Source organism: Lonchura striata, chromosome 27 (assembly GCF_050655825.1).
Source record: "Lonchura striata isolate lonStrDom1 chromosome 27, ASM5065582v1, whole genome shotgun sequence".
NCBI classification, from domain to species: Eukaryota; Metazoa; Chordata; class Aves; order Passeriformes; family Estrildidae; genus Lonchura; species Lonchura striata.
This window is the reverse complement of record NC_140729.1, coordinates 319,828-343,295: the sequence shown is the minus strand read 5'-3', so window position 1 is coordinate 343,295 and position 23,468 is coordinate 319,828. Positions and strand designations below refer to the sequence as shown.

The window sequence follows — 23,468 nt, the reverse complement described above, 5'->3', positions numbered from 1 at the left end:
TCTGTTGATGCACTGGGACTTCTTTTTGCCTGTGGGAAGGAGCTAAGCCAGGTCAGCTCTGTGGAGATACCCAGCTTGCACAGAGCATGAGTGGTCCCCATAGAGTCACCATTAATTTCCTCACATTAATGGCATATATGAGATGGAAAGTGATATCTGAAAATCTCCTAAATAGTCTTGAGGGCAGCATAATGTGTTTGATGCTCAGGAAAGACAGCACCAAACCCAAATGTTGAGAAAAAATCTTTCTGGTGACTTGTTGAGTGAACACAGTCTGATATGTGCCTTCGTGTTGATGACACGCTTTGTTTCAGTGCAAAAACATCTAAAATGCAGCACATCTGAATTTCCTCCTGAACCTGGTATTCTGAGAGTGCCCTTTCCCACCACTGTGAGGATGAAGGGAATTTCTGGACCCACAGTCCCCAGGTTACTGAGCTATAGGCACTGCTACCACCCACAGCACCCAACACATGCTCACCCACCAGGGAAGCATCCCACACCCAGATTCTATTTTCATGGTAGTGATGGAAAGCAGTGATTCTTCTGAGTTGCTCTTGTTAGGAATCATTCTGGCAGGTGCTGTGTGATCTCCTAATTGCCAGGAGTACTGGCTGCTGTCCCGTCACCCAGCTCACAGCAAGCTCTCGTGCAGCCAGGCCACACAAAACCAGTAGCACCAGGTGACTGGGAGTGACTGGGATGGAGGAAACTCTCAGCTCCATTGGAGCAAGCACTGCACAGATACTGCAAACAGGGCAGAACAGCATTACGTGGTGGCAAGCACTCAGTGACTTCGAAGTAAGGATATTAAGTAGGTCTTTGTTTGATCTGAAGGCACCTGCTGCTGTGAGATGCTTTACCAAGGGCTCACTCAACAGGAATATTTTCAGAACCCACTAAAAACAAGAAGATGCCCATTGGGAGAAGCTATTTCGTATTTTTCTACTGCAGCCTGTTTACCTTGGAATTTAAAGTGGTAAATTACTCTGACACCAGTCACAGCCACAGCTGCCTTGATCAGCCAGGTGCTTTCCAGCTCCAGCAGATACCATGAGATTGTCTTCAGACTGACCACTGGGTCACTGACACATCCTTGAATCTGAGTACTTCCCTGATGATTATAATATTTTGAGAAATGGGCAGAAAAATGGAGCAAAACTTATGAAAGTAAACGATGAGAATTACAGTCAGATGGTCTGTTTCCACTTGTCACTAGAAACAAAAAGTCATGTTGGTAGAGATCATGGGGCTTAGAGAATATAAATCTAACCATGATTAAATTCTGTTCCCTGTGAGTTAAGCCAGGAACTCAGCTGCTGTCAGGATAGAGATTACAGATGCATTTACAGTCTGAAATCACTAAAGAACAATTCTGCTCTTTATTTTGTTTTCAAAAAAACCTTTAGTATAACTACAAGGAGCACAACTTGAAAAATAAGCAACTACAAAAGATGTATCCACACTACTCATCTTCCCACTTCTTACCTTCTACTTCCTGTGCTTTTGATACCTTTGGAGAAATGGATTCTCCAGGACTGAGTTGGAAGGAGTAACCTGTCCCTGGTGACAACTGAGCTGGGCAGCCTGAGGCCTTCTGAGAAAAGCTCATCTCATTCTAAAGATGACTGTTAGGTTTGCCAAGTCAGGTGTGTGCCCAGGGGTGATTGTTTCCTTCCACGAACAACATAAAGACCTCAGGTGATCAGGACAGAATGTAGAGACCTACAGTGTACACAGAGCAAACTCTGTGTACAGAGCAACTGCAGCCGTGTGCAACCTCATAAAAGAAGATGATTCAGGTAGCAGTGTAGAGTAACACACTGGTAAACTCTGATTTCTCAGAGCATTTTCTTACCTTGGATCACAAAGAAACTTGGTTTTTTCACCTTCTTCTCTCCAAATAAGCCATTCTCGGAAAGAGGGATGAACAAACATTCGCGTCATGTCTCTACGTTTGATAAGAAACATAGAAAGGTTCTCCATCCTCTGCTGAAAGTCCTCCCACTCCAAAGTGCCCTCAATGTTACCTGCATTAATGGCCTGAAAAATATGTTCATCTGTTAATGGGTGCAGAGAAGCCACTGCTACGTTCAAGAGAGGCATGACACGATCAAAGGAAGACTGTGTTGGGAACTTCATATTGCACTGCAACAGGTACACTTCGGACAGGGACACTGGGACCACTTTGTAGCTGGAGCTTTTTAGAACTAGGTATCCTTTCTCTATGAGATCAAAAGTAAGTTTCAGGTATAGGTAGGACCCTTGGCTCAAGGTCTTGAGGTGAGAACTGAGTTTGCCAAACGTAGTGTTGTCCATTTTGCCGTTGAGAGAGATGTTGTTCTGGATCTCCGAGCTGCTGTGTATCCGGTGAAGGATGTATGCCTGCAGGTCCTGGTCAATGGCTTCGTTCTCTTCCAGTCTATCCAAAAATATTCTGTGGAAGGGCAACAGCTTTATTATTTCCTACAAAGAAAGAAAGAAAAAAAGATACTAATGCCAGCAGTGTTTACTATTCATTAAGTAAACTTCGTTTCTATTACAATAGCACCTTTGAGACTCCTTTAAGACTTTCCATCAGGGCAAGAACACAAACAGCAGTTTGTGCCCTCAGGGCCTCACACTCCCATCTATAATCAAACAAGTTGTGTGTGACACATGACTGATATAAAAACAACAGAGACTTTCTAACATGGAAAGGGCTGGAAAATTCACATGGAAAAACCCATGGAAAGGGCTGGTAAATTCACACAGAGTAGTGCCCTTGTTATTCCTCTCTCTCCCAACCACGAATTGACCTCCCATTCCTTCTGCTGTCCGGGGCATCCAGGTAACAGATCTGACACCACAGGAAACTTTCTGAAGCTGAAACTTTCTGAGACCAAGAACCTCCCTGGGGACATCCTTCTGCATTCTGTACCCACAGATGCACAGAAGCATGACAGATGATAATGAGTAGTTTCCAGTGCAAAGGAACTGTGTCTGCTGCAGGACACTGTGCTCAGGGAATGCTCATCTACTGAACTTCCTGGTTCAACATAAACTTACAAAGATCACCAAAGGCCTCTCCAAAGAAATTCTTGCCTCATGCGCTCTCCCCCGCTGTGAGGAAAAGCAAAGTGAAGCAACAGATCTGTACAAGGCCAATTCCAGGAAAGCCATAAGATCTCCAACAAAACAGAGAGGGAGAGCACAGTGTGAACTCAAGTGGCAGTGAAGACTTTATGGATGCAAAAGCCCTAATGAAATGAGGAATTCAAGTAATCAGGATCCAATTTACTTAAAATTACAAAAAGATTTCTTCCAAATGCTATTTCATTTACTCCATTACTGAGCAAAAAATGGATCTCAGCACTGAACGGCAAATAGTCTGTGCTCTCCTGGATTTTGGGAAGCAGCTGCCATTCCCACTGACAGCAACTATGTGGAGGCTGGCTGCCCTGGTGGGGCTGGAACCAGACTCAGCTCCCTGCTGAACCTGCTCACAACAGTCTTGAGCTGAGTAACATCTTGGCCTAATCAGACTGAAATCATCATGCTCTGGGTCACACTGAAAGGAATGAAGATCCGAATTCCTCTGCCCTTTCACGTGGAGCTGAGGATGTTCTTTAGCTGCACAGGCTGCCAGACACCAGGCCCTACCTTCCTAATGGCTCCATGACTCGGGCCCTACTGGAGTATGAACAGTCTCACAAAATGATCTGAGCTATCTGCTGATGAACATTTATTTACATGAATAAGCGATGATGGATTAGATCCTTCCAAATCTGTAGAGTGAGCCTAGGGGTATGGATGTAAATCCCAAGAATAAAAAGCCAAAAGGATAACCTGAAATAAATGGTCTTGAGCAAATCCAGAACATCTAGTAAATCTTCTTTAGCAAAGTCCATAATGACAATGACACAGTTTATCCCTTTATCCCTGTTTTGGGTCTCAACATACCTGTAGACTTGTCCTGACTGTCACTACCAGCTTCAGCCAGGAAGGGAATTTTCCAATCATTTTGCTCAGGAATGATACTATGGTGTCTCCATAATCTGGCTTGTGAAATTCAGCTTCATTTAAACCATCAATTAATATAATGAAATCTTCATCAGGGATCTTCCTCTCTGAGAGAAAGAGAAAAAGCATTTATTTGATAGACTATAGAGACTATAGACACACAACCATAATGTACTGCAACGTTACTACAGAGCTTTAAACCATGACCAGATATTGCCAAAGAAGAAAACACCTACCGTAGCAGCACCTTTTTAATGATACATTAATTGCATATTGACCTTTACTGGTCATCTCATTCCACCCTCCAGCTGGAGATAGGGCCATCCTATTGTTGTTCCAACCTGGCCTTGAAAATCCTACCAGAAGTAAATAATGGACTGTTTACACAGGATTTTTTTGCTGCTGGAGAATACAGTAACCCAGGTGATGCTGACCATGCAGCCATTTTTCTCTATGTCAGACACGGAGAGCTGAGTATGGCTTTACAACTAATGGTAGAGATACCTTTGGACTTGTACCTTAAGCTCAAGGCGTATCTTCTCAATGGCAGTTTTGCCTAATAAGACTCAAAACCAGGTGTAAAATGTGAAATCTGAGTCTACTGATGGCATATGCTATTCATATGTACTACAAGTCCTGATCTGTAAAGAACTACAGATGAACTCCTGCTATCAAAAAGGTCAATGTTTCCAGCAGCAGTTGAGTTTTTCTCTTTGACTTTTAATTGAACCAGAAACTTTTCTGCAAAATCTCAGCACAAAATGTTCATTGACAATGAGATCCTGTGGTCCCTGTGGTATTCCAGGGAGAACAGATGTGTGAAAACACCGTGTTTTTGGGGCTGCTGAGCATCTTGTCCTTGCCTTATATCAACTGCACTGTAAACATACACATGAAAAATACTAATTTTAGCATTTTGCACTAAAATTACCATAGCTGCTTTTTCAGTTAACTTCTCAGTAAGATTTTTGAGTACACTAGAAAATATACTTTATTCCTCTCTGAAATCCTGAAGCGAATGTAGTGCCTGAATTTTATACCCACATCTCATGCTCCTGATAAAGCCTAAAGGAGAGAGGAGAAATCAGGAGTAGGGGAACAATCAGAACATGTTCTCCTATATATTATTTAGATTCTTTAACATTAAATATATATATATATATGTGTGTGTCTTTGAGAAACATGAATCTTTCTCAGTGACATTCACCATTAGCACCTGTGCAATAGTTTTGTTGTCCCAGTAGCACTAAAGCTTCAACAGCACCTTGTAAAGGACCTGCTGAAATATTTATATAGTCTTAAATATTATATATTTTAGAACCAATTTCCAGATACTGTTTATCGTGTTAGAGAACACTTGGTGCAAATTAGCTTGCTAGCACTCTCAATCAGCAAGTTTGAAAAGTGGGAGTCTTGGTCAGTGGCTCCACTGGAGCTGTGCTGAGTGCAGAGGCCAAAAGGAAAGGGAAAAAAAAGTATTTCAGATAAATTTTTTCCATCTCTCAGAATTTAGGGCCAGATGGGGGTCAACCTCCTTGACAAGAAAAATAAGAATCCTCCAAAACACTCTGAAATCAAGAGCTGAAACATCTCCCAAAGAGCTAATGTAATAACCAAGAATTATTTTTCTCTAGAGCAATGGTTCCTACATGTACCCTTTTTCTTTTTGCCAAGAGTGGTGACAGGAAAGAGCAACCACACTCCTTCCACAGTGACATTTCTCCGTGCCAGGAAAACCAACCACTGTCATGCTGGGCTGGCTCTACTTATGTTTTGTGCCTGGTGGAACAGGGCAGGCTGGACCCTGATGCTGCTGCATCACAGTTTTGAAGAGCTGATTTGAACATCAGGGCTTTGAATCAGGCAAAAGTTGCATCTACTTCATGTTGGATCTTACACTGTAGTGTGTAGGGTGGTAACAAAATTAACTGAACTATTTTTGCAGCCAAGATGCAGCACAGGCACAGTAATAAACATGATTCTGCAGGACAACAGTCTTGAACTCTGCAATGCTCTGACAGTTTTCATGGCAACAAGCAAAGATCTTAAATTTAGTGACTGTCACAATGAATTACTTATAACTTGCAGAGGGGAGAAAGAAAAGAAGACAAAATCAATGCCGTTAGAAAAAGCTTTAAGTCTGTTATCAGGATAACACTTGTCATCAGCTCCCCCAGAGGCTTTACACAGGGTGTCTATGGACTTTCATGATACCAGTCCTTTGGTGAAAGCTTCAGAATCTCCAAAATCCACTAAACAGTGACAGGGAAAGGGAAAAAAAGTCACCCCTACACAAATAAAATCAGAACATTTTGCTGCAAACAGTCCTGTGAATGGAACTGGTTCCTTGTTTTCACCTTGAGAACTGCAAGGACAGGTTTGGGATATGAAAGAAGCAAGAAAAACGAAGGCCAAATGGTATACTGGGAAAAAATTCCTCCCTGTGAAGAAGGGGATGCCCTGGCACAGGGTTGCCCAGAGCAGCTGTGGCTGTCCCTGGGCACCTGGAAGTGCCCAAGGCCAGACTGGATGGGGCTTGGAGCAGCTTGGGATAGTGGAAGGTGTCCCTGCCCATAGCAGGGATGGAATGGGATGATCTTTAAGGTCCCTTCCAACACAAACCATTCCATGATTCTCAGTCTTCCCAGCTTCTCTAGATCCCACCTCTTCTCTTCAGCTTGAGAAGCGATGCAGTCAGATTAAATCCATCGCTTCATTTCAACACCCAAAATCAAATTAAGCATCATTTTAAAAACCATAATAAAAAAGGTGCAGGAAGGTTGGGGCAGTGCGAGGAACACCAGTACCTTTGTGCAGGCTCTCCAGGGGCTCCAGGACCCCCCTGCGGAAGGAGGCCATGGGGTCCTGCACGCAGGAGCGGAGGCTGAGCAGGCTCTGCAGGTGCGGCTCGCGCAGCAGCTGCTCCCGGTACGCCACGAACTGCGGCGAGCGGCAGAGCAGGGCGGCCACGTTGTGCACAAACTCGGGCACCAGGCAGGTGTAGGCGTTGTCAGCCTGGCAGTAATGGTAAGCTACGACCTAGCAAAGAGAAAAGAGTGAAAAACTCCGTGTTGGGACAGCTGTAAAAGCAGCGGTTTTTCCTTTGGTGAGTTTGATCTGTTCTGGCACGTGAAGTCTCTAAGAGCAATGAATGTTAACTACCTACGACAAGAATGCAGTCAAATAAGTTGGTAAAAACAGGCACTGATCCTGAAAAATGACTGGACCTCCCATTTGAGGAATAAATGAAATTAAGCTGTAGCTGTTTGCAGAGACAGACAGTGACAGTGGTTGATGTCTCTGAAGTGCTGTGCTGAGCTTGGATTGTGGTATGAGTTCTGTTTAAGGACTTCGTGCCAGTAAAAACTTGTGATTGTTTTCTTGAACTTATTCTTTACTTTCTTTGTTTTCATATGATAAGTTCTGTGGAAGTGGACAGACAGCACTCCCTGAGTCCATCACAACGAGGCAGCACTGTGGGTACAGATTCCCCTGAGCTGGGGGCGATGGCAGGCTCACTGTACTCTACTCATACATTGTGATCCCACACTTCATTAAAAAAATAATTTCAATTAAAAAAAAAAAAAAAAAAAAAGGAAAAAAAAGGAAAAAAAAAAGGTTCCCCTTTCCCCAGCTTTTCCCTGATTTTTCCAGCTCAGCAAACTCTGCTAGAACCCTGCTACATTCTGCCCACCTATTAAAATAAGCAAAAAACCAGTGATATCTTCTTAGGCCATGCTGCCAACTTTCTTGTTTTCTTTTGCAATATAAAAAAGGCCCTCAAAAATTTGTCTCTGCTTGTGAATCCCCTCGGAAGCTGCTCTGGCACCACTCCAGCCCAGCTCCCTTGCTGCCTCCATCCTCAGGCACTGCCTGCCCATTTTGAATGAACCTCTGCCAGGGCACAAAGCTTTTCTCCAGCTCCCATTCTGGACTGGGTTTTCTTTTCAAATATCACTGAATATCCAAAAATATCCCAGCAAGGCAGGTGGGAGCAGTTCTGTACCAAAACCATCACTGCCCTGGAGCACTGTAGCACAGAATGTTGCAAAATAAATTGCATTTTTGAACTTGGGAAGGACAATATAACTGAGGACACTGTGAAAAGTAAAGCTCCTCTGAAGCTCAGGGCAGCTGGGATGAAATGTGCCCATGGCTTTGGACATGATGAAGGCTTTCTGTCTCTCCACCTGCAAACCCCATCCCTTCGATTGCAGGAGGCTCCAGGGTGGCTAGGAAAGTGAAGGATGGTACCAAGGAATGAACACATCAGGCTGTGGGGTCCTCACCCATTGCTGGTTCAGCACTGGCTTTTAATTTTCAATATGAAATTACCCATGGGATATAATGTAGTAATCTCCTTTCCAGTCAAAACAAGGTGTGACACATGCAGCGATGAGAAAGCTGGGCTGTTATTTCAAGCAACAAGCTCTAATACATGTATTTAAGTTTTAATGGATACCTCCAAATTCCTTACAGATTTTTTCCTAACAGACAGTTAAAATATAATGAATTCCCTTAGAGAACAGCACTATGTAAAGTAATTATAGAGGTAATGATTTCTTTTCATCAATCCTATTTATTTGGGGATTGTAACTTGTGCATTTCACAGAATGAAGTTTGCAAGTTGCCATTCCTTGATATCAGGTTCCACTAACAGAAATGACTCTGATTTCCTATTAAGTTTGTGTGTAGACACAAAAATAAAGTCTCTTTTAATGAGATGCCAATTAATTGATTCCAGGAATCTGAAGAGTCACATCATGGAAAAAGGGCCATGTGTCATCATCTTCACCATTGGATTTCGGGACACACATGCAATTACAACCCAATTAATTTCAGCCACTTCCCATGCATTACAGCTGGACTTCATGATCTTAAGAGGTCTTTTCAAACCTTAGCAATTATAGGATTCCGTGATTCCTGATCCCTGTGCTTGATTTACTGGTGTATGAAATAAGCCTTATAACCATAGGATAAACATAACGCTTAATGGGTGGATCTGAAGCTAAAGCAGTAAGCAAAGGAAGATTCTGGGAAGTCGACCAAAGCAAAGGCAGAATGACGTTCTTAGAAAATGCAACCTGAGCCAGAATTTCATCTTGATGTTATTTATTTTCTGTAACATTTTCTCTATCTTCAAATCACAGAGGGGCTGCCAAAAGCCAGTGCTGCAAGTGCAGCCTGGTGCTGGAGATCGGGCTGAGAATCAGGCTCCTCACTAACATGGAGCTGGGTGGGAAGCAGTTTTCTCACACGATAAAATTTTCCAAGGTTTCCAATCCTGTTCCACCCTTGGGAATGAGACCAGGTTAATGTGAGAAGTGAGTGTTAGACCCTCCAGGATGGCCAGGGGGTGGTGTGGATGGGACTCACCCCAAACAGGTTCAAAGTGTTCTTTCTACCCTGTATTTGTTGAATGGCAGCAATGCTCTGGGAAAGGTCCCTTTCCAATTATTTCACCTTAAATACTTCACTAATTCTTCAAGGTTAATTTCTTCAGGGAGAGGGATGGATTACCAGCTTCACTGCTAAGGATTCTCTTCTGTGATATGTGAGACCACATGCAGACTTTGCTCAGCCATCTGAAATGACCACTCGCTGTTCTAGTCATCATTCTGAGGTGATTTTGGTCTCTCCTCCTTTTTGTTGACTAGATAAGCAAAAAAAACCCCAAACATAAAAACCCCTTGTATACCCTGGAAATTAACTTTTCACTGGAAAAGGTGTGCCCTCTCTCAATAAAAGCATCATTTTCAACAGATCTAACTATTTTGCCTCAAAATAATGTTTGAACAAGTTCCAACTAAGCCTTAATACAAACAAATCCTTGAGTTAAAAATTTAATTTTATCTAGAAACTACTACAAAAAATGAAATCACCAGTGAACATCATGTGGTTCCAAAAGTATGGGCATGCCTGGATGTTGTGTCAGCAAACTGTTGTGTCTGATACAATTTAAGACATAATTTTTCTAACCGTAGTTTCAATTTTAACTTAGTCATCCCGTTGCACTAAATGCTATAAACACTAAATTAGACTTCCAAAACTTTTAAACCTTTATTTCAGCTATCAGGTTTGCTAAATTATTTCCTTGTTTTAAAGTTTGACTAAATTCAAATCACTGGATTGAAAAGCACACAAGGTCTATATCAGCAACCCTAAAGCAAGAAGTGGGTTACAACAAAGGATGGGAAAAGTAACACGTTTATCCAGTTCAGTGCTCAAAGTACCTGCTCATTTACCCTGAAATGACATAAACTTCATCTTTGTCACGGCCAAAGCAAAATGACAAAGACATTATTTGTATTCCCTCTAGGTGTTTAACCCAGTAGGTCTTCAGGAGTCTCTTCTCCCACCCTTCCAACACCAGTCATTCTTACTCTCCCTTTTTGCCACAGTCTCTTCCCAATTCTGCCTTCATTCAGCCTCATGTAACCTTTATCTTCCTGCTGTCCAAGAGAAACAGTTGCAGGGTGAAGGATGTTAACAGCAAAACAGCTGTTCTGAGGATAATGGAAAATGCTGGTGGATGCGCGGGCACAAGCCACATGAATGGAGCAAGAGGACGAGGGTGAGAGGCCAAAGGAGAGAGAAAAAATGAGACACAAAAGAGATCGCGTATCAGTCACCAAGTGCAGAGGGTGAGAAGGGACTGAACTGTGAAGGAGGAAAAGAAAAGAAAGAGAAGGGGAACAAGTGACATGGAGGAGAGGGAGAAGTAACAGGAAAGGCTGGAAGGACAGCATGAAGATCAAAGGAGAGGGAGGTCTGGAGATGTCTCAAGGGAAATAAGTTATTTTTAATTATTAGCACAGGCCACTTTTATGCAATTCTCCAGCAATGCTTCTGAAACAAAATCTACTCCATTCAGGCAGCATTCCTTTGCCATCACACTTCCTCTGTAGTTTGTCTTGGCTTCCTTCTGGAAGCCTGTCGTGCAAGGACAGCCAGTCCCCCTTGGACAAACCTCCCAGACCCCTGAGCTCACAGCAACACCCCACTCACTCCCTCCAGTGCTCTTAAAGGGCTTCAGCACTGTATTTTAACCTTTAACAAGATTTTTTTTTTGACCCATACAAAATAGCTTCAAATAAATGCACTGTAACACTGACCTGCCACTGTGCCACATGCCAGGCACAATGCTGGCTGTGACAATGGAAATGGCCATTAGCGCTGCATGTGACTGTATGTGGCATGTGGTGACCCAGTTTATTAGGAATGTTCATTACCTTTACATAGCTGAGTATGCTGGTAAATGCTTTCTGAAACTCATTAGTGGCCCAGGGCATCAAAGCTCAGCAGTAATGAATCCCTCCACCTCTGTGTAAGGTGGGAGCACTCTCTTTTTATATGCCTGCAGCAATGTTAGTGATGCTTTGGATATGGCTTGGAGGATGGGGAGAAGAGCCTCTGGAGACACCAGCTGCGTTCAGCATCAGAAAAATGAACTAATGCAATGGATGTGCAGCTCCTCCACTAGCTGCTCTGCACAGGGTACAACCCATTAGTGCAGTTGAGCTGTGTTTCAGGTCCATTTGTTTAAGTGCTGCAACCACAAGCCACCACACAGCATCCAGAAACCTGAAGAAAAAAGCTGTTCAATGGGTTAGTTAAAACTGGGTGGCCAGTCCATTAAAAATTCTCTGTGAGTAAAGGATAAACCTTCAGGGAAAAGGAGAGGTCAGCACGGCAGGACTGAGTCGAGCTCCTGCTTGCCAGTCAGCTGTTACTTATTTCTAAAATTGATGATTTGTTCATCTCTGACATAAGAGCTAAATGCAAACTTTCCCCCCAAGAATTTACTGTACAAAAACCAGGCATAAGAGTACAACCCTGAGTAATCCAGAGGAGGAAAAACAACTGTTTGCTCACATTTCATTTCTGTCATCATAGGCACACAAACGTCTGAATATTGGGATAAGTGACATTTTCAGAGGGAAGGGGAGTGGGTGAGAGGACAATGAGCTTCCCACCAGCATTCAGGAGCCTGCACCAGCCATTACCAAAGACTGTTTGTATATTATTAATCTGCTTTTGTAACGATCTGCATTTCTCCAGCACAGGGACCTCAGCCCCATCTGAGAACATTCTGCTCTGCTCACTGTAGGCAGAGGTGGAACATCTGCACACAGCTTTATCCAGCTCCTCACATATGGTTCATTTAACTCCTAAAATAACCCTGACAATTGTGGTTGTCCATCACTGTCAACACTTTCTTCTGTGCTTCAATTCTGACTTCAGTGTAAACACAACTAAAAAAAACACGCATCCAAGAAATACTTTTCCGTCCAGATAGACTGAAGGACCTTAAAACCCTTCCTAAATAGTCTGCAGCCAAGGTACAACAACCTATTTTTACTTTAATTTTGGCTGTAAAGATTGTTTTTAGCTCTTTCTCCAGTGATCAGAGATGCCAAAAAAGCTTCAGTGAGCAATCTATGCCGTGGATGTGACACAGTGTTTGAAAGAGCCATATTCCTTACCTTTTCCAGGAGGAAACTGAAGCTACACAGCATCCATGTATCAATTACATACTCAGCAGGATGACTTAAGCATTCAGGGGAAGTGATAGATGAGGTATTTTAAGCAGAGCTAGCACACTTTACTGCCCTTTCTGGTAGTCTGCAGAGCTTCAGATTTGCAAGGAATACAGTGACTAATGCAACCTGAACAAAACCAGACTTAGGCATTGCATTCCTTTCAAGAACTCCATGTGGAAGAGGAGAGTATCAAACCTTAGTATTTGTTTATGCAGCACATGCTACTGGTCTGGCCATCTGTGTGCAGCAGGAAAGCAGACAGGACAAGACAGTATCTGGCATAAAAAGCAAAGCAAAACACGTCCTAGTAATAACTTAGAACAGAGACTTTTCTTGCTATTTTTCTTTCTGAAGTAGGAGCAGGTGACAGGAAAGCATTACCTGCTCCAATCCTCCCAAAAGGTGGAGGAGGAGCAAGAGCAAATTCCTTGGATTCCAAAGCAACAGAATGGTACCTTCCCACCACAAAATTAGGGTTAAATCTCAGTAATACAAACAAATTCAAACTGTAAATCTTATGTACATAAGTGACAGTGTTCCATATGTTCCATACAAACCATTCCTGCCAAAACAGCAAGTAATTTGTGTATTGTTCCAAAGGCTATGGTCTACTTCGGAGAATTTTCCAAAAGATTCCCAAGTGCACACACAGCATTAACACTCAGCTTGTGCCTTCCCCAAGTACAGTACCTGCCCTTTTCAAAGAAAACACTGCTCAAGTACTGGGCAATTTTGTTCTCAGTGCTGAAGAAAAACCACAATAATTTCAATAATTGTGTCACATCCTAACATTTGTGATGAGAAAGTAGGGTGCCTGTGAAAGACAAACCCTCAGAGTAACAGGGAAGTGTTTGATGTAGAGGGAGTTTCATTTTAGAGAAATAACTTTCCTGGGTACGAAAACTCCTTCCAGAAGTCTCTCTCGGGGCTCCCCAAGTGAGCACTTGAACACACGGATTGTTCCAAGTGACATCCAGCAGAAGGAGTCCCCTAAAGCTGCCCTTCCCCAGGAGCGGCAGCCCGGGCTGGTGTTCCGTACCTGCGAGGCCAATCTCCGCATGGCCTCCTCCTGGCGCCGGCGCATCTCGGGTGTGCCCGGGCAGCTCCCGCTGGCGATGGACGCGTGCGCCGACGGCGGCTGCGCCAGGGGCAGCTCTCGGCTGGCATCCACATCTGCCCAAGGAAAGAGGTTAGGACAAGCACGAACATTATTATTAAAAACCGGGCAGCTGCTGGTTCCTACGCGTGGCAGTTAAAATGCTTCCAGTAAATACTCTGGTTGGGATTTCAGGGATTTCCAGGCCAGAGGTTTCTCAAGAAACTTCTTTTGGAAGCAGAAAAGGACCACTAATAAAAAGCCTTGAGCTTGTCTTATTCATCTTCCCCACTTTAATTTCACTGACTTCAAAATAATGACAATAATGGAGTGAACTGGGCCCTCTGGCAGGCTCTGCCTTCAGGTTTGGTGGATTTGAGTGCAGAGCTCTCCTGCTCTCTATTTCTGCCAACAGACCTTCCCTTGTTATGAACAATCACTGGTTAATTTGGTTCCAAGTCCTCCTTCAGCACAGACAGCCAATTTTTCTGAATTACAGGCCTATTTTCTAACATAAATAAACCAAGAGCCCCAGCTAATACAGCCATCTGAAGCCCATTAATTTAATCAGGGGGAGAGGAGCAGGAGCAGCACAAGGATCTGGAAAAGGCTTGCAAGCAAATAATAAATTATCCTGGAGTAATCTCTGGCAAGTTTAACTGTGGCCTAGTGCATTTTAGTTGCTTTTTATGCCTGGAAAAGCAGAAATTTGCTTTACCAGTGGATTGCTACAGAAGCTCATCCACCTGGCCTTTGTGGATAACATTCCCAAACTATTTTTATTTTCATTCCAAAGTACTCATATGGATGGTTTTTGAATGACACCACAACATGCAGCACTTGGTGATGTCCAATTATTGATTATTTTAAGAACAACACCACTCTGAAGTGCAGTCTGTGCGGGCAGAGGATTCTTCTGACTGGATTGCTGCAGTGCATCCCTGAGCTTGACTGGAAATAATCATGCAAACAATGACCCATTTAATGGCAAATAACAGAGGAGAATGACTGCTGCCTCCATAATTAAACCCTGAATGTGTTAGAATGAGGCATGTTCTTGATTCTGAGCACATCACTGTCACCTGTATTAATTTTCTGAGAGAGGAACTGGAAGTATGAGGCTGTATTGAAGCCAGTTTAATTAGCTGATTGCATAACTGCCGTAGCAGAGTGAGACCACCTGATTAGCATGTATTAATTAGCATAGATTTAATAAGCATAATAGATTTTTTTTTCAGCATGTGGAAAAAAAAATTACAAAGAAACTCATCACAAAATCAGAGATAAATATCCTGAATTGGAAGGGACTCACAAGGATCTTGCAGAGTAATTATTATCTTCTATAGCTAGACTTGTGATCTCTTTAGGAAATCAAGTCTAATTAATTACTGATTCTGAAGGTTTCCATCCTAATAACTCACACTGAAGACTCATTCAGCTTTCAACTCCATGGACACACCAGAGTGAACTAAACAATGTGTTAGGTGGGACCAAGGATCTTCATCATCTGTGGACACCCCATGTGAGAAATCCAGCTTTTAGTTCAGAAGGAGTTTAGCACGGCTGTATCTTTTATGTCCACCATCATCCTAAGGAGACCGGGGACACACAGTCGCAGCTGGTGCACTGCAGAGCTCCAGTTAAAATATAGAAACAAGCCCTGCCTTTCACTACACAGTTTATTTAGCTCTGACAAGTGGCACTGTTCAACATGCCAATCCCAGTGACATTTCAGCGCTTGTGATAGGGCAAGAGCACAGCATTTCCAGTAAACAGATTTAACTATAGCTTCACTGAGGTACAGTGACCTACATCCTTATAGATACCTTCAGGTACCCAACTCAGTATTTTTAGTCCTGTCTTAGTCACTCACTGAAAGCTGAGTGATTTTAAAATGTTGTCATCTCTACCTGCAAACCTGCCATTGGACGGGACCACAGGAGGTAGAGTAATCTTGGGTCCTGAGCCTACAGGGGCTTGTGACCTGCATGGAATATTTACACCATGATTCAATGAGATAAACATTCCGTATGGGAAGAAGAAAGCATTGGCAAAGATTCATAATCATAGAATACTTGCTGCCTGATCCGGCTGGAGATGTCATAAGCAGGGGGATTGGACTACATGACCTTTAAAGGTCCCTTCAAACCCAAATCATTCTGTGATTCTAAAATTGGAGTCTTCCCAGCCAGAGAAAGTCTGTGATGTTTCTAAGCCAGACAAGCAGAGACAGACTACTCTGACTCTTCAAAAGCAGCTCTGGAACAGGAGCAGTATAAAGCTGCCTGTAGCAGTACCTAGAGGGACTCCAAGAGAGATGAAGAGGGACTTTACACAAGGGCATGGAGGGATAGGACAAGATGGAATGGCCTCAAGTTGAAAGAAGGCAGATTTAGATTAGGAAGAATTTAGATTAGGTATTAGGAATAAATTGCTCCCTGTGAGGGTGGGGAGACCCTGGCACAAGCTGTCCAGGGAAGCTGTGGCTGCCCCATCTCTGGAAGTAACCAAGGCCAGGTTGGATGAGGCTTGGAGAAACCTGGGATAGTAGAAGGTGCCTCTGCCTGTGGCAGGGAGTTGGAATGAGATAATCTTTAAAGTCCTTTCCAACCCAAATCATTCAGGGCTTCTATGACATATTTCTCAAAGGTCCTTCCTTTTCCTGACAACAAAGACTAAGCTGATTCCTTGGGCCTGAAGAGAAATGGGGTTATTTCAGCCAAGACCACTCTAAAAGCTGACGTAAAAGCTCTGAGTTTTGGAGACCCATGTGCTGCTGTCCTTACGTTTTGGAGAGGCGTGGGGGCTATCTGAAGCAATCTGCCTCATCCTCGTGCCGTGGCAGCTGAGCGCGACCAGCCTGGAGATGATGGCGGTTTTGCCAAAGCCGATGTTCCCGACGATCACCACGCCGCGGTTGACGCTGGCGTTGGAGCTCTGCAGCTGCGCATCGATCTCGTGGAACACCCAGTCCCGGCCCACGAACACGGACTCGGTGGTGATGCTGGGCACCTCGAAGAGCAGCGGCTTCAGGGAGATGTCAGGGGGTCTGTAGGGCGCGAAGCGCACTGGAAAGGGAGACACGGGAAGAACATCAACGTCCACGCCAGATGGGAAAGCAGAGTTTGGAAACGGATGTTTATCTCACACAGAAATCCTTCCATTACAAAAGGTGAAAACACAATTCTGCATCACCCACAGGTTTGTTGTGAAAGCATCTGTCTCATTCACAGTATTTTCCATCAAAGGCATTGAGGATTTTACAGGGAGTAGCCTACAGCTGGGGAAAAATTGTGGCTGGAAAAATTAATTTTCTTCTTAAATCCACCACCTCTGAAGGACCTTGTCAGAAGGTGCACTCTGCACAGCACCTCCTGGGAGACAGGACTGATGGCTGAACAAAGAGACACACAATGCATGCTCACCTCTTCAATCCAATGCACCCACAACAATCTCAGCACCTACAAGTGTTAATTCAATCTAAACAAAGTTATTTCAATTCTTCTGGAGTAACCAAATTAAGCCAGACTGTTGACAGGATATTCATGTTTGGCAATTAAAACATCTCTTTTCACAATGAAAAATGATGCTTTAAAGCACTATAAAGTTATCAAGAAGAGCAAGAAATATCTCCTCAACAGACCATGTGTTCTGGTGCTGAAGAAATACTGTACAACTTCTGTAGAGCCCAAGCAACAAATTAAAATACTGAACTGAAACACTTCCTACCATATGCAACTGGGCTCTTCCCTGTTATTGAAAACTTCAATTCAAGCAACCCAGATCTGGGTGTATTATGTTAAACGAAGCAAATGTCTGAGTTTATTTCCTTCACTTGCTTTAGACTGCAACTTTTGGATAATAGGGAAAATTTCTTCACTTAAAGGGCTGTTCAGCCCTGGCACAGGCTGCCCAGGGCAGTGGTGGAATCCCCATCCCTGGAGGGATTTAAAAGGATGTGGCATTTGTAGACATGGCTCAGTGGTGGCCTTAAGCAATGTTGGGGGAATGGTTTGATTTAATGAACTTACTGGATGCATTTCAAACCTTTATGATTCTGTGATTCTTTCAAGTGTCATCTTAAACATCTACATCCACTGGGATGAAAGCAGTTCCTTTTTTTCCGCAGCCTCTGTGCCTAAAAAAGGCTAAACTACTTTTTAGTGTTTCCAAGAAGCACATGAAACTCTCTTACCCACAAGACAACAGTATTAAACACATACTGTGAGGAAAATCCCTTGAACATTACAAAAACAACTTAAGGAAAGCATACAACTGCCATATTACATACACAGATACACAATATATTGGGTGAGTTGGAACTATCCTCTCCTCCATCCCAAACCTCACACAAAAATCTTGGTTCTTCCCATCCTGCAGCACTGGTGATATTTGCTTTCTGGAGAAGAAAACCCACAGCACATCACAGCCATCAGCTTGTGCCTTGGGTTACAGCAACCTGAAAAGCCTCAAATCCCCAGGGATGAAAATGGGAAAAGCAAAAATTGCCTTCCCCATCCTATTAAAAAGCTGTCACTGGGATGAATCCTTGTCACACTCTTAGTGTTGAGATTCTTCTATTGCTCCCCTTCTTAAAATAATTGGTTTAACAAAAAATAGCAGAGACAATCTCCCATTTAGTCTCTCTCACTGGGATTTTGGAACAGTGGGAACAGACAGTGGGCTGTAATGTGTCCCCCAGTACAGGGCCATCAATGTCTTCACTATTTCAGCCTAGTGCCAAGACCAGGGATGTTAAAATTAAACACAAGTTTAGGATTTCCAGCTGGAACAAAGAGTTGCAGCTTGCAACAGCCCAGATTGATGCAATTTCACAGCAATATCTGCAAAATGCAGCATTTCAGGGAAGGGCCTCCCATTGCATATGTAATGACATGATAATATTTCCAAATAGTGATGGTTTGCGCAGCACCTCAGGTAAGATAAGAAACAAACTTTAAAAAATTGAAATACTGCTTCTATTCTCATGCAACTGTCACAAAAAGGAAAAAATAACAAACCAAAGCACAGAAAGAAAACATGTAGTGCTACAAGGGTTTCAAAAGTGTGTCTGGAAAATAATTTGATTCTGTTTCTACAATAAAGTTGAATGTTTTGGATGCAATCACTGCAAATTACACAGCCTTGGCAAGCTGCTGCTTCTGAACATATGGAAATTTGGTCTGTCAAACTTTGCTTTCTTCACTTACTGCCTGCTAATGCACTTCTAGACCTGCCTCAACAGCCAGGAGGATTTCACTGCAGACTGCCATCCAAAGCCCACAAACCCACTCTTTGGGGGGCTCCTGTGTTTGGTATGAAGTCCAGCCAGGCTATACCAGATCGAGCATGTTGGGTGAAAACCCAGACTGAGCCTTCCAGCTCCCCAGTTCCTCACTCTAAGATGGTGGGCACAAAAAAAACCCCTAGAGAACAGGAAAGTTTCAGGTATGGCCAGAAGAAACCTTTCTTCTTTGCGCAGGGGAGAACAAACCAGTCTCACAGCACAGAAACCTGAAAATATCCCAAATGAGCTTTCTCGGCCACTTACTTATCTCTGCAACAAAAAGTGATGGGGCTGAGGCATTAGCCCGGTGATCTGCTGCAGACTCAGGATTTTCACAGTGACAGCTTAAGCACATGGTGGAAGACTGAGATCAGATTAAAAGAGGGATGTAAGTTGAAGGGTGGGCTGAAATCCCAAGGAGATGGATCAAATCGAGGTAGAGCTGCCTGGGAATAATAAGCAAAACACTAAAATGTCAGCCCTGGCTCCTCTTCTCATTGCTAACATCTTGTTTGTGGAATTTGCCTCAAAGAACCACAAAAATCTCCCCTCCAAAAGGCTTTTTAGAAATCAAAAAGCTGTCTGAATACGGGCATTGTGAGCAACCCTACAAGCAGCAGCTGAGCTGGTGGCCTCATCACTGCACTGGGCTCCTTCCCCACTGGCACACTGCAGAATGCAAGGGGGAACTGCAATCCCTGGCCTTGATTGAAAAAAATGAGACAAAACAGTAGTAGTCCGTAAAATTTCTCATTTTTAATAACTTATCAAATTATTAAGCCCAAGGAGACCAGCTGAGAGTTGGGGATATTCATCCTGGAGAAGAGACAAGAGGAGGTTCTGGGATGACTTTATTTCAGCCCTTCAGTGCCTAAAGACACTCCAAAAGAGCAGGAGAGGGACTTTGGACAAGCGCCTGAAAGAACAGGACAGAGGGCAGGGCTGGATGAGCTATTAGGAAGGAATTGCTCCCTGTGAGGGTGGTAAGGCCCTGGCACAGTGTCATGGTTTGACATGGTGCCCAGAGCGGCTGTGGCTGCCCCTGGATCCCTGGCAGTGGCCAGGGCCAGGCTGGACAGGGCTGGGAGCAGCCTGGGCCAGTGGAAGGTGTCCTGCCACGGCAGGGGTGGGAATGGATGAGCTTTGAAGTCCTTTTCAACCCAAACCATTCTGAGATTCTGGTTTTCACATGGACATGGATGAATTGGCTGCTGCCTGAGTTCCCCACACGGACACCCCAGGACGGGGAAGCCCCAAGGGCCTCGCGGTGCTCCTACCTCGCAGGTCCTGCTGTGCCCGGGCGCTGGCCACGCTCTGCCGCGGCATCCGCAGCGACGTGCGCAGGGGAGTGTGTCTCTGCTCGTCCAGGTAAGCCAGATCTTCCAGGTGGGCTGAGCTGGTGGCTGCCACAAGAAAGCAAAGAAGAACATCACACCTGGCTTTTGGATCTCATGCTCTGCTTACTGCAGTTTTCTGTTTTTAATGAAAATATATGGAGATGCAACTACCATGAGACAACAGAGCTGATTTGAAACAAGTACCATTTCCCCTAGGAAGAAGTAAAGTGTTTTGGTAACTTTTTCTCATGCTTCACTGGTATTTGCTATGGTCTGGTCTCCTGTTGGTGTTCCCAAATAAAAGAAGATACCTTCCACTACTCCAGGGTGCTCCAAGCCCTCTGCAACCCAGCCTTGGACACTTCCAGGGAACCAGGAGCAGCCACAGCTTCTCTGGGCAACCTGTGCCAGGGCCTCACTCCCCGCTCGGGGAACAATGTGTTGTAAGAACTGCTCCCAGTTGTAAACTGCTCATTGACAGCAGAGACACAATACATTCACTGACTGTACTTTGTAGGCTGCTATAAAAATGGGTATTTTTGGGCTGTTTTGGAAGATATTTGGGGAGAAGCTTAAAAAAAAAATAAAAAGAAAAAAAGAAGAAGAAAAAAAAAGCCAGCAGGTGTAAGTGCTGCTATGCTTTGCTTCCCAAGAACAGACTGTATACAAATTCAACCGTATTTGGAAAAAAAAAAAAAGAGAGAGAAAAAGAGCCTGTTTCAGCAAAACTGTGAATTCATGATTACCTTAAAATGTGGAATACCATAGAATACCACTAAAAAAAGGCAGCTTTTTGCCCCATTCCCAGCTACGCTGTCTCCACACTGATGACCCTGAGGCTCAAAATTAATGTACCTGTTTTCTGGTGGGTTAATTTTCAGTTGGATTAATCAACTAATCTGGTTGATCAAGTGGTTACCCAACGTGTGTCACTGGAGCAAGGACATGGAATTGGCAGCTCAGCATTAACTCTTTGAGCAATGTCACATTTGCAGACAGACTTAAATCAACTCTGAAACTACACTTGGTTTCCCTTTCTCATCATTTGGGCACAAAGATAATGAGGTTAAACTCTTTGGCAAAAACCACCCATATAAATCCACTACCTAAACCCCATAATTTTCTGGAGCCATAAGCATATAGGAGCTAGTGTGTGATCACTTGATGATAAAATGTTAAGCCAAATCTTGAATTCTCATCATACTTGCTTCCACAATTTAACCTGGGTCATGAACTGTGTTAGCTGACATAGTACTTCAAAGCAGCAAAATCTCTACTAAAAAATAAACATCTAGAAGGAAAAGTTGTTCCTGAACTTTACTGGATAGATAGCTTTTTCTTGAAATAGTATTAGCCTCTAAGTGCACCAAGCAAGTCAACAACTTCCAAAGACAATTAAATGAACACACATGTATTTAAATTTATGGTGCCCAGCCTACTCTGTTTGCTTTGGAATATGTTTACACAGTGTCACTTTTAAGGAATTCATCTAAAACAAGCAGGATATGAAAGCAGAGTTTTTGAGTTTTTTCTATCTCCTCTCTTCAGTCTGAAATCTCAAGGTTTCAGTCTGTGCTGCACCTCTATACTCTGGGCTTGTACTTCACCATCTATGAATCTAATTTCTGCACTGCTTTTAGGTCTGTGACCAGCCAAAGTGGGATTAAAAAGGAAAACTAATCCAGTTATGCAATGCAGCCTGGTTCACCAAGGGATGCTGATTTAACAGACAATATCCCAGGCTCTTTGGGGTATTTCTCAGAATTGTCTCTGGGTTTTCTGGAGCAGTGTCGGTCAGAACTCAGAATTCAAAGTGTGGATTTCTCCACATGTCTACACAGACAAAAAGACAACATGTTTTATCCCAGAGAAGTTACCCAGCAAGAAACAAATATGGGACAATAAAGGAACAGGGAGTAATTCCAGGCAAGCAGATTTGCAGCAAAGCTTTAATATTTCTAATCCCATCTCTTTTTCCTGCCCTGCTGTTACCAGCTTCAGGGGAATGCTCAGAAGGCTGGTAAAAGACATCAATAAGGTACAGCACAGCATCATTTAGAAATGTTTCAAAGAACAAACATGAATTTAAATTAAATTAATATTGATTTTATAGCAAGACAAAAAATGTCAGTCACTTGCAAATGCCAGGTGCTGTGAGGTGTGAGATGTTTGGGGCATAGTCCACTAGGAGTGATGGGACCCAGAGCAGATCTTCTGTAGATAGAAAGTACCACCATTCTCTTAACTCCAGAGCTCTTAACCTCTTCAGAGAACATGAGACAGGTTATTTTACTTGCAATGAATCCTTTGGAATAGTAGAAATGGCTATGATGTCGTGGCACCTTAAACCCAAGACATTTGCATTGTAATGACAGTAAAGAATCTGGCTTTTTCTTTTTAAACATATTCTCCCGTAATCTTGTCATACAATTTTGTAAGAAAGGGATCATAAACTGCTGAAATAACCATTAAACACCATCAGAAACAGTTTTCTACGGAACAATTTTTCATTTAGAACCAGTAAGCTAAACAAAAAACCAATTTTTGTCACTCCTAAGGATGATGACTCCAGGAAGGAGATTTCTTTTTGGTTAAGGAAACAGAAGAAGGGCTGTGGCATCTGTGTGCTGTGTCTGGCTCTGACCTAAAGGCACAAACATGAATTTCTTACCTGCTACTGAATTTGGCCGTGGCATAAGGTACAGGGGAATTGACTGCACTGACTGAGACAGGACCGTCTCCAGGTTCCTCTCGGGGATTTTGTTGAGGCTGTAGGTGGAGGCCGACATGTTCTCATCCACGCGGTACAGGCAGGAGTCCATGCTGGATTTCTGGGATTGCCACTGTTTCAGGTTTCCCCCAGATCCAAGTTCCTTACTGCTTTCCCCTCCGTATTTAGTTCGTTCCACATTTTCAGAGTAACTTGTCAATGTAGCTTGAAGAAAGAAATTATAAACCAAATGAGTAACAAAGAAAGAATGGCTTGAACACACGCTGCTCAATGCTGATCTGAGCCATGCAAGAGACAAAAATGATCTTCATCATATTTTCCATATCCACATAAATCAGAGATTATGGATTTTAGTTTAATGATACTGTTTCTGCTTACGACTTCCAAAAGAACATTTAAGCTCTAATGTTTTGGCTCATACTGTTAAAAGCCATTTGTAATTACAAAGAGTATTAAAAATTCTGTGTTGCAT

At 43.3% G+C, this 23,468-nt stretch overlaps 1 protein-coding gene across 17 annotated transcripts in view; it reads right to left on the bottom strand.

Moving 5' to 3' along the window:
- TANC2 (tetratricopeptide repeat, ankyrin repeat and coiled-coil containing 2) overlaps positions 1-23,468 on the bottom strand; it is a 154,792-nt gene that overhangs the window by 38,944 nt on the left and 92,380 nt on the right. For all 17 annotated transcript variants that reach the window (XM_021538563.4, XM_021538560.4, XM_077788385.2 and 14 more), the window contains 7 exons: positions 22,937-23,200; positions 20,206-20,331; positions 16,428-16,709; positions 13,585-13,718; positions 6,810-7,041; positions 3,943-4,109; positions 1,859-2,466 (listed from right to left, as the gene is read on the bottom strand). In XM_021538563.4, coding sequence (XP_021394238.2) covers positions 1,859-2,466; positions 3,943-4,109; positions 6,810-7,041; positions 13,585-13,718; positions 16,428-16,709; positions 20,206-20,331; positions 22,937-23,200 — 1,813 coding nt within the window. The remainder of the gene's footprint in view (positions 1-1,858; positions 2,467-3,942; positions 4,110-6,809; positions 7,042-13,584; positions 13,719-16,427; positions 16,710-20,205; positions 20,332-22,936; positions 23,201-23,468) is intronic.